The sequence below is a fragment of the Sus scrofa genome, chromosome 14, assembly GCF_000003025.6.
Source record: "Sus scrofa isolate TJ Tabasco breed Duroc chromosome 14, Sscrofa11.1, whole genome shotgun sequence".
In the NCBI taxonomy this organism is placed as follows: Eukaryota; Metazoa; Chordata; class Mammalia; order Artiodactyla; family Suidae; genus Sus; species Sus scrofa.
The window spans coordinates 133,891,580-133,905,878 of record NC_010456.5 but is presented as its reverse complement, the minus strand read 5'-3'; the positions used below and the strand labels follow the sequence as shown (position 1 = coordinate 133,905,878).

General features: G+C 49.8%; 1 protein-coding gene and 1 non-coding gene across 3 annotated transcripts in view; both read right to left on the bottom strand.

Moving 5' to 3' along the window:
• The window catches only part of LHPP (phospholysine phosphohistidine inorganic pyrophosphate phosphatase), a 135,130-nt gene that overhangs the window by 93,296 nt on the left and 27,535 nt on the right, over positions 1–14,299 (bottom strand). For both annotated transcript variants that reach the window (XM_021071963.1, NM_001243608.1), the window contains exons 4-5: positions 5,877–5,940; positions 4,955–5,047 (exon numbers count right to left, since the gene is read on the bottom strand). In XM_021071963.1, coding sequence (XP_020927622.1) covers positions 4,955–5,047; positions 5,877–5,940 — 157 coding nt within the window. The remainder of the gene's footprint in view (positions 1–4,954; positions 5,048–5,876; positions 5,941–14,299) is intronic.
• Positions 10,985–11,056, bottom strand: TRNAE-UUC. Its single transcript has one exon. It is a non-coding gene; the product is annotated as a tRNA-Glu (tRNA).

Here is a 14,299-nt window from a genome sequence, read left to right as displayed (position 1 = left end):
AGAAAACATCTTAATATTCAGGTGCTCTGGTCTTATTTTCTAGATTTTGTTTTTGCTCTTGCTTTTTCTTTTTAGGGCCACACGTGCAGCATGTGGAAGTTCCCAGGCTAGGGGTTGAATCGGACCTGCAGCTGCTGGCCTAGGACACAGCCACAGCCAAGCCAGATTTGAGCTGCATCTGCAACCAATGCTGCAACTTGCAGCAACACTGGATCCCTGACCTTCTGAGTGAGGCCAGGGATCGAACTTGTGTCCTCTGTGGACACTATGTCAGGTTCTTAAACTACTGAGCCACAACGGGAACTCAGTTTTTTTAATTCACATTATAACAGTAACCTTTCTCCCACTCTATAACAAATTATGTTAAGAATTTACTCTCTTACATTCATTCTATGAATACACAGTGGTTTATATTTAAGAAATAAAAAGATAAGCCATATTATTTCTAAAAATGGCTACAATGAGAGACGGGCAGGAAGACAACAGAAGGAAAAGGACAGAAGCTAGATTTCCTGGAACGTCTCTTGTTTTGTGGGTTTGATTTCAGAACCACACGAATGTTTACCTAACTATAAAATAAATTTAAATGCTGCAAAACCAATTCCGTAAAAATTAGAAGTAAGGTGAATTCAAGGAAAGTCTCGTTGGTAACAAACCACCCTAAGGGGAACTATTCCTAGAGGAATGATGGTAGCTTTAAAAAACAGTGTTTTGGCTGTCAATCTCTAGAGGGATTTGCTCTAGGCAAAAAAAAAAAAAAAAAAAAAAAAAAAAAAGAAAAAGAAAAAAGAAACAACTGTCAAGAAAAGAAATCTTGGAGTTTTCTGGTGGTCTAGCATTGTCACTACAGGGGCTCGGGATGCTGCTGTGGTATGGGTTCAATCCCTGGCCTGGGAATTTCCACATGCTGAAGAAGCAGTCAAAAACAAAAAAGAAAGAATCTTAAAAAGTACATGTAATCATTCTTACTGTGATTTGAGCAATTTGAGCAACAAAAAATGGCAATCGTGTTAGATTGCAACTCATGGAATAAAGCAGGTGTCCCTGGGTCCCTATTGGAATAAATAAAACAGTAAATGGGAGAAAAAGGAAAGCTCTTCCTTACAGTAAATTCTAATCAATTAATGTAGAAGGAACGATGGAATTAGAAAATCACTATTTGGCAAACGCCATGTTAGCAACTGCTGCAGAGTGTCAACGGATGCTAAAATTAGGAGGAGAAAAGAATGACAGGAAGGGGATAGTCCCATGGTGTCACAGTACTGCCCCACAAGCCACTTTTTTAAATTTTTATTTATTATTATTATTATTTTTTTTTTTTTTTTTGCTTTTTAGGTCCGCACCTGGGGCATATGGAGGTTCCCAGGGTAGGGGCTGAATTGGAGATACAGCTGCTAGCATACACCGCAGCCACAGCAACGCCAGATCTGAGCCACGTCTGCAACCTACACCACAGCTCACGGCAACGCCACTGAGCGAGGCCAGGGATCGAACCCACATAGACACTACTCAGACTCGTTTCCACTGAGCCACGAATGGGAACGCCTGTCACAAGACACTTGTAGTCACAAAGGGACGACAAGAGCTTTGTAACAGAGAACCCAGCACCTCGGATGGGCATTCAAATGACCGTCACCAGTAACGGGCTGACACCACTGCGGCAGGGCAGAGCCCTGGGTCTGTGACACGCATAGCCACAATTAAACACGCGGGGAATGCCTAACCTACAGCTGAAGCATGAGGATACCTCAGCGACCTCAGGATACCCTAACCCTAACCCTAACCCTAGCTCTTCAATACCGCCCCAGTCCTGGGAAACGAAGACAGACTGAGGAACTGCTCAGAGTCAAGGGCACGAGGAGACATGACGCCAGAGACAACGTGTCCGAAGCCGGAGGCTCCCTGGGTTAGTCACCGTCTGCATCAAGGTTGGTTTCCTGCATTTATACCCGTTCTCTGATGGTTACTAAGATGTCAGCATTTGGGGTAGCAGGTGTAAAGGTACTCGGGCATTCTCTGTACTTTTTTTGCAGCCTCGCTGTATGAGGGACATTGCTTCAGAAGGAACAGTTAAAAACAATTTTTAAAAGTGCTTATTAGTTGATAACTATCGAAGCTCTATCATGAGTACCTGGGTGTTCATGTTACTGCTTTCTCAACTTGCATAGATATTTGAAATGTTTTATGATAAAATGTTAAAAAGAAAAAAATAGTTTCCAATGATGCAACTGACAAGGACTTAATCTCTAAAACATACAAACAACTAGAGTTCCTGTCATGGCTCAGCAGATACAAATGTGACCAGTATCCATGAGGATTCGGGTTCAAGCCCTGGCCTCACTTAGGGGGTTAAGGATCCAGCATTGCTGAGGCTATGGTGCAGGTTGGCAGCTGCAGCTCTGACTTGCCCCCTAGCCTGAGAACCTCCATATGCTGCAGATGCGGCCCTAAAAAGCAAAGATAATAATAATAACTAAATAAATTTTTAAAAATTTTTATGGCCATCTGAGTGGGTGTGAAGTGGGATCTCATTGTGGCTTTGATTAGCATTTCCCTGATGACTAATGATGCTGAACATATTTTTGTGTGTTTTTTGGCCACTGTTAGGTTTCTTAATGCACTGTAATTAGAACACCCATCTTCTTTTGAAAAGTATACTATAATGTGAAAGGATAGAAAAACATTAAGTATGGGGTTTGCTTTAAAATACACCAGATGGAGTTCCTGTTGTGGCGCAGTGGTTAACAAATCCGACTAGAAACCATGAGGTTGAGGGTTCGATCCCTGGCCTTGCTCAGTGGGTCAAGGATCCGGCTTTGCCGTGAGCTTTGGTGTAGGTCGAAGACGTGGCTCGGATCCTGCGTTGCGGTGGCTCTGGCATAGGCTGGTGGCTACGGCTCCAATTAGACCCCCTAGCCTGGGAATCTCCATATGCCGTGGGAGAGGCCCTAGAAAATTCAAAAAAATAAAAAATAAAAAATAAAATAAAATATATCAGAAAAGGAGTTCCCTGATGACTCAGTGGGCTAAGGATCCAGTGTTGTCACTGCTATGGCTCAGGTCACTGCTGTGGCTTGGGTTTGATCCTGGCCTGGGAACTTCTGCATGCCATGGATATGGCCTAAAATAAAATAACCAAAGGAAAAAAAAAGGTCAATTTTTGAGAAGAAAGAAAAAGGATAGAAGAAGGGAATGTGACAAAATCTTTTAATTATTGAATCTGGATGAAGGGTCTATGGGTGATGAATCCTTGCTGCTTTTGTGTATGTTTGAAACTTGGCACAAATAAAACAAAGTTTAAGTTTGTAACTATGAAATGAAGTCATGAAAACCAGTGATTTATTCCTGCAGTCTTTACGCATTCAAAACACCAGCCTCTCCTTGTCTATAAGCCTCATAAGGCATTGCCTGGAATTTCCTGGGGACCCTTGAGACCTGTGTTTTCTGACGCCTGTGAATCCCAGGGGATGTGCGGGCACAGAGGTGTTAGGCTTCGTGGCTGCGGGCCATCTTCCTCTCAGCATCGTGAAAGACCAGAACATACAAGAAATTCGGCTCCCAAGACAAGGGAGCATCACAGGGCTCCTTGGGCACCAGCCTCGCCACAGGATGCTGACACTGTCCCCTGGGGCCGTGTCCAAATCAGACAGCAGGGCAGCCCCAGCCTGCAAACACGGGCCCACTGTTCCTTCAGGAAGCCACTGGCTGCAGGGGACGAGTTTGCATCACCTGGGAAGGGGGGTGGGGGTGGGCACTGAAATCCTAGCTGCTTCGTGTTTTGGTTTTTTTTTTTTTTTTGCCTTTTCTAGGGCTGCTCCTGTGGCATATGGAGGTTCCCAGGCTAGGGGTCGAACCAGAGCCATAGCCACCAGCCTACGCCAGAGCCACAGCAATGTAGGATCCGAGCTGCGTCTGCATCTGCGTCGGCAACCCAAGATCCTTCACCCACTGAGCAAGGCCAGGGATCAAACCTGTAACCTCATGGTTCCTAGTCGGATTCGTTAACCACTGCGCCACAACAGGAACTCCCTAGTTGCTTTGTTTTTCCGTTCTAAGATGTATGTTTGGAAGGCAACCTGTCTCAAAAACAGTTATACTGAAAAGTGACAAATTGTGTGATTTTATTCTTACATATACTTTTAGTCTTGCTGTATGCTGTCCTTCCAAAGAAATACTTTTTCGAAAGTTATTTATTTATTTATTTATTTATTTTGGCCGCACCTGTGGCATGCAGAAGTTCCCGGGAGGGCAATGGAACCTGAGCCACAGCAGTGACAATGCTGGATCCCTAATGCACTGAACCACCAGGGAACTTCTCCAATGAAATACTTCTGATGTACTGAGAGGACTTGTCAATTCCGATCCTTCCAAAGAAGAAGCAAAAGCTGCTGAAAAAAAGCCACAGGTCTTGGGATAGACCACGATGGAAAATAATATAAGAAAGGGAATGGGAGTTCCCTTCGTGGCGCAGTAGAAATGAATCCGACTAGGGACCATGGGGTTGCGGGTTCAATCCCTGGCCTCCCTCAGTGGGTTAAGGATCCGGTGTTGCCATGAGCTGTGGTGTAGGTTGAAGATCTGGCGTTGCCGTGGCTGTGGCATAGGCCGAAGGCTACAGCTCCAATTAGACCCCTAGCCCGGGAACTTCCATACGCCTTGGGTGCAGCCCTCAAAAGAAAAAAAAAAAGGAGCCACAGGCATTTCTGTTTCTCACTCTCACACTGAAACTAAACTAATATGACGGGTTGAAAACAGTCAGTGTGCCTCTTCTGCCATCTTTCTCCCCCTTTCCGGTCAAGTCAGCTCTCCGTGGAGGTGCAGGAGGGGAGCTGCCACAACCCCCCAGCCTGCTTGAGCCCCCACACCCATCCCTGGGACCAAGGCCAACCCGGGGAACCCTGGGTCTCCCCCAACAGCTGCCTCGGCGCACGCGTTTCAGGAGGAGCCGGCCTACCTGGGAGGCATCCACCCCCATCTCTCGCAGGGCAGACTTGAAAAACTCCGGAGAAGGCTTCCCCACCACCTCGGCTTCGATACCACAGGCGTACTGGGAAAAGAGAAGGACAAGGCATGGGCCTGGGACCCGGGGACAGGTGATACCGACCCGCAGGGGCATCCTCCCTCTGGGGAATCAAAGACAGTCTGCCCCCAATGTGTGCCTAGGCAAGGGCAACTGAGCTCCATGTCAGGGTGCCCAGGACGTGCAGGGCACCCACTGCCAGGCACCCCGCCACCTGCCCAAGGTCCCGGCCTCAGTAGGAGGCGGTCCCCAGTGGGCCAGCCCCATGTGCCCTCATCTGCTCCTCCTTCTCCTCCCTTCCCTTCGCCCCCCAGGCCCCCAGCTCTGCCACAGGACCTCCCGGGGGAAGGTCCAGGGCCTCGCCCGCCAGTCCGTCCACCCCTCCCACCTGAGCACAGGTGGGCAGGAGCCCATGTAGCAGTGAGACGGGAGGTGAGAGGAGCTGACCTGGGCCAGGAGCCCGGCCGGGGGCAGCTGGCAGGGCGTGGGTCAGAGCGGGAGCCCCACCTGAGCCGAGCTTTGGCAACTGGAGGAGGGAGTGGGGAGGGAGTCCAGTTAGGACACACTGAGCTTGAGGTGATGCAGAGCAAGGAGGCTGGTGGGTCGCAGGGATCCAGACACCCAGAATCCGAGAGGGGGCGGCAGAGAGCGCCTGGGAGGGCCAGCAGGGTCAGCAATGAGGGTGGGGGGTGCTGGGGGGAGCGCCTGGGGAGCAGAGCCATGGCCAGGGCGCCCCGCTCCGGAGGAGAGGGAGCACTGGCCCGAAGCCTCAAATAGGGGGGCCTACTCTGAAAACACCCCCTTCTTCGGGCAGCCCTGAGATCTGCAAAGAGCTGGGACAGACCCAGGCATGTACCTCCAGGGCCTTCATGTAGGGGCCGACGTCCAGCATCAGGCCAGAGGTCTCCTTGTAATAGCGTCTAGAAGAGAGCAGAAGGGGACAAGGTGAGCTGAGGCCAGGGCCTGGGAGGCGCCACGGGAACTGCCCTGTCCTGGTTCTGCCAGCCCAGCAGAGCTGAGTCACAGGTGAGGTCGGTCCAGAAACCACACTGAGAGCGACCGAGGGAGGTCAGCGTGCCGGGGCCAGCAGTGGCCACCACGCCGGGTGGGAGAGATGGTGGCCCGGCAGCTCTGGTCAGAACGGCCCCCTGCTGCCAGCCCCATGGGGACCCCGCCACAGTGATTAATGGGGGACCCAGGGGCAGCTGGATCCAGCTGCTAACGCAGAGAAACACAGTGACCTGTGTTCTGGGAAAGGACGGCCGGTCCACGGAGCAGGTGGCAGACCCCTAACTGCTAACGATTAACCCCCAATTGCGGCCTGGAGAAGAAAACTTCACTAGTCCCGCAGCTCCCTGCCGGGCCTCCTGTTAGCCCGAGGTCAGGAGAGGTGCCAGGTTTCACGGGCACCAGATGCTCCTATGACAAGCCAGCTATTTCTTCCCCGTCTCGCTGCAGGCTGAGACGGCCTGGCTCACAGCAGCGCCTTCTGAAGACGGTTCGGGGTCTTCCCTCCCATGGGTGCTGTGCTGAGACCCACCCCAGGCCACACACAGACCCCTGGGGACACACGGGGACCAGGCCCAGTTCTGAGCAGAGCCACTTGACTCTGTGCTGCTCTGGAGACAGGGTGACGGAGACCCGGGACGTCCAGATGTCCTGGGACCCATCGCATCAGCCACCTGGCTCCCTTCCCTCAACCTTCGGATTCGGAGGACAGTAAAATAAACATCGTGTATGTGACCTAAATGTCCATCGCTGCCAGATGAATGGATGAAGACGACGCGGCACGTGGATGCACCACGGAAAACCGCTCAGCTGCCACAGCGTGAAGTAACGCCATTTGCAGCCACACGGATGGGCCGAGAGATGATTACACTTGGTGAAGTCAGTGAGACAGAGAAAGACAGATACCATGTGTCACTTCTATGCGGCACCTAAAAAAAGATACAAGTAAACATGCGGAAAAGCAAAGGGAAGACTAGAAAAGTATGCCGACTGCAGGGTTCGAATCCTCTTTCCAGGAGTTCCCACTGTGGCGTAGTGGGTTAAGAATCCAACTGGAGCAGCCTGGGTCACTGCAGAGGTGTGGGTTCATTCTCGGGCCCAGTGCAGTGGGTTGAAGGATCCAGCGCTGCCACAGCTGCAGCGTAGGTCGCAGCTGCAGCTTGGATTCAATTCCTGGCCCGGGAACTTTCATATTATTATTATTTTTAAATTAAAATAATAATAATAATAAAATAAATTAAATAAACAAACAAATCCTCTTCCCACTTCTTTTTAACTGTAGGACTTTGGGCTGCTTAAGCCCTCTGGGCTCAGTTTCCTAATCCATAAAGAGGGCAAAAAGAGGTACCCCCTTCACGAGTGATTGTGAGGCTTGAACAGAATAACGCATGCCAAGTTCGTCATGTGACGCCTGGCATGTGGAAACTGCTGCAAAAATGTCAGAGAATATCATCATAAACAGCTGCTCGCCCAGACTGAGATGGGCAGTGAGATGCGACCTGGGGAAGAAACAACAAGCACAGGTCTTTCCAGTCTGTGGGGGCTGAAACCTACCCACTGGACGTGGTAAGACTGAGCTCCCGGAAGCTGCCCAAGGCTGCACCCTTCCTCCAGCTCTGTGTACCCAGGGACCCTGCCTGGCCCCCTCTGCCCCACCGAGGGCCAAATGCTGCTCTAGGCACCCGGGCATCTGTGAGATGCTCAGAGAGCACCCCTCCCAACAACCGCCCCCATGAGATGCCTGCAGCGGGAGGGGCAGAAGGGGCAGTGCGAGCCAGCCTGGGCACAAAGGGCTGGGGAGGGGCCCCCGTGGACCAGGCATAATGAAGTGAGCCAGGCCCGGAGGACAGAGGTACGGAAAGAAGGCGGCCAGCACTGGAGAGGCGCCAAGGAGAAATAAAACAAGGCCACTCTGTTGCCACAGACACAGCTCTGTGCGGAGCTCAGGATTCTAGAGGCCTCTGGCCCAGCGCAGCCTCAGCTCCAAGCCGACTGGAGGAGGCAGGAGTGGAGGGCACCGCCCTTTGGAAAGGCCCCAGGGACACCCCCGTGGCACCGCCTCTGCCCGTCTCAGCCACCTCCAAGTCCTCCTTCCAGAGTGACAGAAATCTGCACTTGATTAAGTTTAAATGCAGTCCTGGTAGGAAGAAAAAGATGAATGTGCTGCTGAAAATACTCGTTCAAAACCTGTCTACTGGAGTTCCCGCTGCGGCTCAGCAGTAAGGAACCCAACTAGTATCCCTGAGAACGTGGGTTCAATCCCTGGCCTCACTCAGAGGGTTCAGGATCTGGCATTGCCCTGAGCTGTGGTGTAGGTCACAGAAGCAGCTCAGATCCCGCATTGCTGTGGCTGTGGTGTAGGCCAGCAGCTGCAACTCTGATTCAACCCCTAGCCTACAAACCTCCATATGCCACGGGTGAGGCCCTTAAAAAAAAAAAGACAAAACCTTGTCTCTTACATTAATTTTTAGAACCTAAAGAAAAAAATGACTTCCCTACATCAAAATTAGAAAACTTAACATTGGAGTTCCCATCTTGGTTCAGAGGAAACAAATCTGACTAGTATCCATAAGGACACAGGTTCAATCCCTGGCCTCGCTCAGTGGGTTAAGGATCCAGCACTGCTGTGGCTGTGGTGTAGGCCACCGGCTACAGCTGTGATTGGACCTCTAGCCTGGGAACCTCCATATATAGCGGGTGTAGCCCTAAAAAGACAAAACAAACAAACAAACAAAAAAAAAACCCTTAATATTTCTTTTTAAATTAAATCTGGTCTTTGTTTGTTTGTTTGTTTTGTCTTTTTGCCTTTTCTAGGGCTTCATCCATGGCATATGGAGATTCCCAGGCTAGGGGTCTAATTGGAGCCATAGCCATCAGCCTACGCCAGAGCCACAGCAGTGAGGGATCTGAGCAGCGTGTGCAGCCTACACCACAGCTCACGGCAACGCCAGATCCTTAACCCACTGAGCAAGGGCAGCGATCGAATCTGCAATCTCATGGTTCCTAGTCGGATTCGTTAACCACTGCACCACAACGGGAATTCCAATCTGGTCTTGTTTTTATACTGCCTAGAAGTTATCTTTATTTCTTATTCATTCAGGGAAATAAAAAGGCATCTTGAAGGCCATCCGTTAGCTGAAAACATTTTTAGAGTGAGAGTAAATAGCAGTACTGAACCTAATGTTTTCTTTCCTGGCTGCAGCCATGGCAGGAGGAAGTTCCCAGGCTAGGGATCAAACTCCTTGCCACAGCAGCACCCTGAACCACTGCAGTGACCACGGTGAATCCTTAACCCACTGAGCCACAGGGGAAAGCCTATTATTATTATTATAATAAAGGCCCAAGTTATACCCAAAACATAAGAGATCTAATATCCTTCTCTTTTGTGACTGGCATAATCAAAGCAACAGCAGGCCTGGAGAGAACCTGAGTGTTTCAGGCACAAAGAAGAAACTGTGGATATTCTGGAAAGACAGGAAAAAGCTGGGGAGAAGCAGACAGATTGTACGCTTTATTCCTCTGCCGCTGATTACCCAGCACAGCCTCCCTTCAAAATGATCACTCGACCTTTCCCACAAGAGCCATTAACCTTCCATAGTCTGTCGCGTAAACAGCTTAATTTTCTGACGGCGGCATGACAGAAGAAATTACAAAGGCAATTCCCACTCTCGGTCCAAACAGATGCCAAATGTAAATCATTCTGTTTCCAGGAGGAGGACATTCTGCCCCAGTGCCCCCGCCATCCTGCCTCCTGGGGGCCCTGCTCTGGCGGAGAGCAGCCCCTCACCATCGGTGACTCCCCCACTCCCGCCGCTTAGGTGTGACAGCAGCTCTGCAAGGGTCCCTGGGCTATCTCAAGAAGCTGTGACCTGGGCCCGAAAGCTGTCAGCTCCTTTCTCTGATTTCCGAGCACCCAACCCACAGTCCAAGTCAGAACCTCCATCAGCCAGACACCCCGCTAACTGCTTATCTGGAAAACAAACCCTTGCCTACTACTGAATTTCCTGCAGAATGACAAAGCTGAAAGAAACGGACCCCATTTTCTTTTTCTTTTTCAACACTATACCTATTTTGACTACTTTTCAAATAATAACTTTTAGTAATTGAGACAATTTTAAAGGAAAAAGTTTTAACATAAATGAAATAAAAAAGCAGAGCTTCTTGGAGTTCCCGCTGTGGTGCAGTGGTTAACGAATCTGACTAGGAACCATGAGGTTGCGGGTTCGATCCCTGGCCTTGCTCAGTGGGTTAAGGATCTGGCGTTGCTGTGACCTGTGGTGTAGGTTGCAGACGTGGCTTGGATCCCACGTTGCTGTGGCTCTGGCGTAGGCCAGAGGCTACAGCTCCGATTCAACCCCTAGCCTGGGAATCTCCATATGCCGCGGGAGCAGCCATAGAAATGGCAAAAAGACAAAAAAAAAAAAAAAAAAAGTAGAGCTTCTTAATTGTGCTGTTCTCTAGTGAGGGGTTGGTAACTTTAGGGATGCCTAGAGGACCAAGCCAGAAGCGTAAAAGAGTTAAGCAGGACAGGTTCTGTGGTTTGCAATGACCTAAGTTACGGGCTGTAAGGTTAGGAAGGGAAGGTGACAGTTAATTTTATGTCAACTTGGCTGAGCCAAGCTGCCCAGATATTTGATCCAACAGTACACCAGATGCTTCTGTGATAAGATTAACCTTTAAATCAGTGGACTATGAATAAGGCAGACTGCCCTCCATAATGTGGTGGGCCTCATCCAATCAGTCGAAGGCCCAACTAGAACAAAGTCTGACTTCTCTGAGCAGGAAGGAATCTGCCAGCAGATAGCCTTGAGACTCAGACTGCAACTCCTCCCTGAGTCTCCAGCCTGCTGGCCTTCCCTGCAGATTTCGGACTTACCTAGACTCAAAAATCAATTTCTTTTTCTTTTTCTTGCTTTTTTTGGCTGCTGCACGCAGCAGCTTGATGTGGGATCTCAGTTCCCAGACCAGGGATTGAACCTGGGCCACAGCAGTGAAAGCGCCAAGTCCTAACCACTAGACCACCAGGGAATGCCCTCAATTTCTCTTTACACACAGATCTTCCTCCACTTAGGATGAGGTTATGTCCTGATCAGCCCATCATAAATTGAAAATATCATTAAGTCAAAAATGCCTTTGAAGTTCCCCGGTGGCCTAGCAGGTTAAGGACCCAGCATTATCACTACTATGTCTCAGGTCACTGCTGTGGTGCAGGTTTAATCTCTGGCCCGGGAACTTCCTCATGCCACAGGCATGGCCACAAAAATGCATTTAATAAATATAACGTCCCAAATACCATAGCTCAGCCCAGCCTCCCTTAAAGTGTGCTCAGAACACCTACGTTACCCTACAGACAGGCAGAATCATCCAACACAGTCTGGTTTTCTTGTTGTTGTTGTTGTTTGCCTGTCTTTTTAGGGTCACACCTGCAGCATATGGAAGTTTCCAGGCTATGGGTTGAATCAGAACTGTAGCCGCTGGCCTATACCACAGCCACAGCAACGCCAGATCTGAGCAGCATCTGCAGCCTACACCACAGCTCATGGCAATGTCGGATCTTTAACCCACTGAGCGAGGCCAGGGATCGAACTTGCATTCTCATGGATGCTAGTCAGATTCGCATCCACGGAGCCACAAGAGGAAGTCCCATAGTCTATTGATCCTAAAACGTGGAAGAGCTCGTGTAATTTAGTGACTACTACACTGAACGTGAAAAACAGAAAGGCTGGATGTAGAGCGGCTGTAAGTGTATCAGGTGTTTACCTCGTGATCGCGTGGCTGCCTGGGCGCTGTGGCTCACGGACCCCGCCCAGCATCACGAGAACATCTCACTGCATGCAGGGAGACAATGAAACTCAAAGCTCGAAATGCGGTTTCTACCAAACGTGCAGAGCCTTCACACCCTCGCAAACTCAAAAAAAAAAATCATAATTTGAACCAACCATTCGTGATTAAGTCAGGCACTATCTGCACACACATCTCCACATCCTGTGGTTCTGCTTCTCTGGAGAACACTGCCTAAGACAGGATACGTTTTATTGGCATGGTAAACATGCTGGAATACTGGCAGTTCCTAAAGGAAATAAATCGTCTCTCTTTCTTGAAATCCCTTTCATTTGCTTACTTTGAGACATGAAGAAATACTTCTCCACTGGGAGAAAACTGACAAACGGTCTAAGATGAATGGCCACCAACTCTGAGGCTTGGAGAAGGGACAGTAGGACAAGGTGGGGTCCTTGGTGCGGGGAACAAACAAAGCCAGTGGCTCCAGCCAAGCTGCTGTGCACTCAGGAATGTGGGGCCAGTACTGCCAGACCTAACTTTCCAAAAGAATCTGGAAAAATTCAAAAGAATTTTATGCAAAATTTCCCAGTGTTAAAAACAGGCTTCGGAGTTCCCGTCGTGGCTCAGTGGTTAACGAATCCGACTAGGAACCGTGAGGTTGTGGATTCGATCCCTGGCCTTGCTCAGTGGGTTCAGGATCTGGCGTTGCCGTGAGCTGTGGTGTAGGTCGCAGACACGGCTCGGATCCCAAGTTGCTGTGGCTCTGGCGTAGGCTGGTGGCTATGGCTCCGATTAGACCCCTAGCCTGGGAACTCCATATGCTGTGGGAGCAGCCCTAGAAAAGGTAAAAAGACAAAAAAATTAAAATAAAAACAGGCTTAGGGAGTTCCCGTCGTGGCGCAGTGGTTAACGAATCCGACTAGGAACCATGAGGTCGCGGGTTCGGTCCCTGCCCTTGCTCAGTGGGTTAACGATCCGGCGTTGCCGTGAGCTGTGGTGTAGGTTGCAGACGCGGCTCGGATCCTGCGTTGCTGTGGCTCTGGCGTAGGCCGGTGGCTACAGCTCCGATTCAACCCCTAGCCTGGGAACCTCCATATGCCGCGGAAGCGGCTCAAGAGATAGCAACAACAACAACAAAAGACAAAAGACAAAAAAAAAAACAGGCTTAGAATTCCCTGGTGGCCTAGCGGTTAAGGATCTGGCTTTGTGACTGCTGTGGCTCAGGTCACTGCTGTGCTGCGAGTTCAGTCCCTGGCCTTGAAACTTCCGCATGCTGCAGGTGCAGCCAAAAAAAAAAATTAAAAAGAACCCCAAAAATACACACCATCGAAATGCAGAGCTGCTGAACACAGGCTTAATTTGATAGAAAATCAGAAGCAGCCTAAATGTTCATCAGCAGGCGTTGGTTAAAATAACTACAGGAGGGGAGTTCCCGTCGTGCCACAGTGGTTAACGAATCTGACTAGCAACCATGAGGTTGTGGGTTTGATCCCTGGCCTTGCTCAGTGGGTTAAGGATCCGGCGTTGTCGTGAGCTGTGGTGTAGGTTGCAGACGCGGCTCGGATCCTGCGTTGCTGTGGCTCTGGCGTAGGCTGGCGGCTACAGCTCCAATTCGACCCTTAGCCTGGGAACCTCCATATGCCGCGGAAGAGGCCCTAGAAAAGGCAAAAAGACAAAAAAATAAAATAAAATAACTACAGGAAGAGTTCCTGTTGTGGCTCAGCGGGTTAAGGACCTGACGTGGTCTCCGTGAGGATGCCGGCTTGATCCCTGGCCTCACGCAGTGGGTGAAGGATCTGCTGTTGCCTCGAGCTGCAGTGTAGGTCGCAGATGTGGCTTAGATCCCTGACTGCTGTGGCTCTGGTGGAGGCTGGCGGCTGCAGCTCCAATTCGACCCCTAGCCCGGGAACCTCCATACACTGCAGGGGCGGCCCTAAAAAGACAAAAATAAAATAAAGTAACTACAGGAGAGCCTGTACAGAAATTAATAGGAATAACCTCCTGACAGAGACACCTCCTTATTGTCTGGAAAATGGTTCCCAAAATATTATTTGGTGAACAATTACAAATGAGTGACAGAACTAGGTCAGGTCTGAACCGATCTTGTGACTCTCTGTGAAGCTCTCTCTGCCCAGGAAAGTATCTGGAAGGCCGCACACCAAAGCGACGGCAGCCGATTGCTCTCAAGAGGGGACCAAAAATTCCGTTTTCTTCATTTGTGCTCATCTGTATTCTCTAATTTTTCTTCAATAAACATGTGGTGTCTTGGGGGTAAAAGATGTTAAGAAAAATGACCAACAGAGCTTTTTTTTTTTTTTTTTTTTTTGTCTTTTCTAGGGCTGCTCCCACGGCATATGGAGATTCCCAGGGTAGGGGTCGAATCAGAGCTGTAGGCACTGGCCTACGCCAGAGCCACAGCAACATGGGATCTGAGCCGCGTCTGCGACCTACACCACAGCTCACGGCAACACCGGATCCTTAACCCACGGA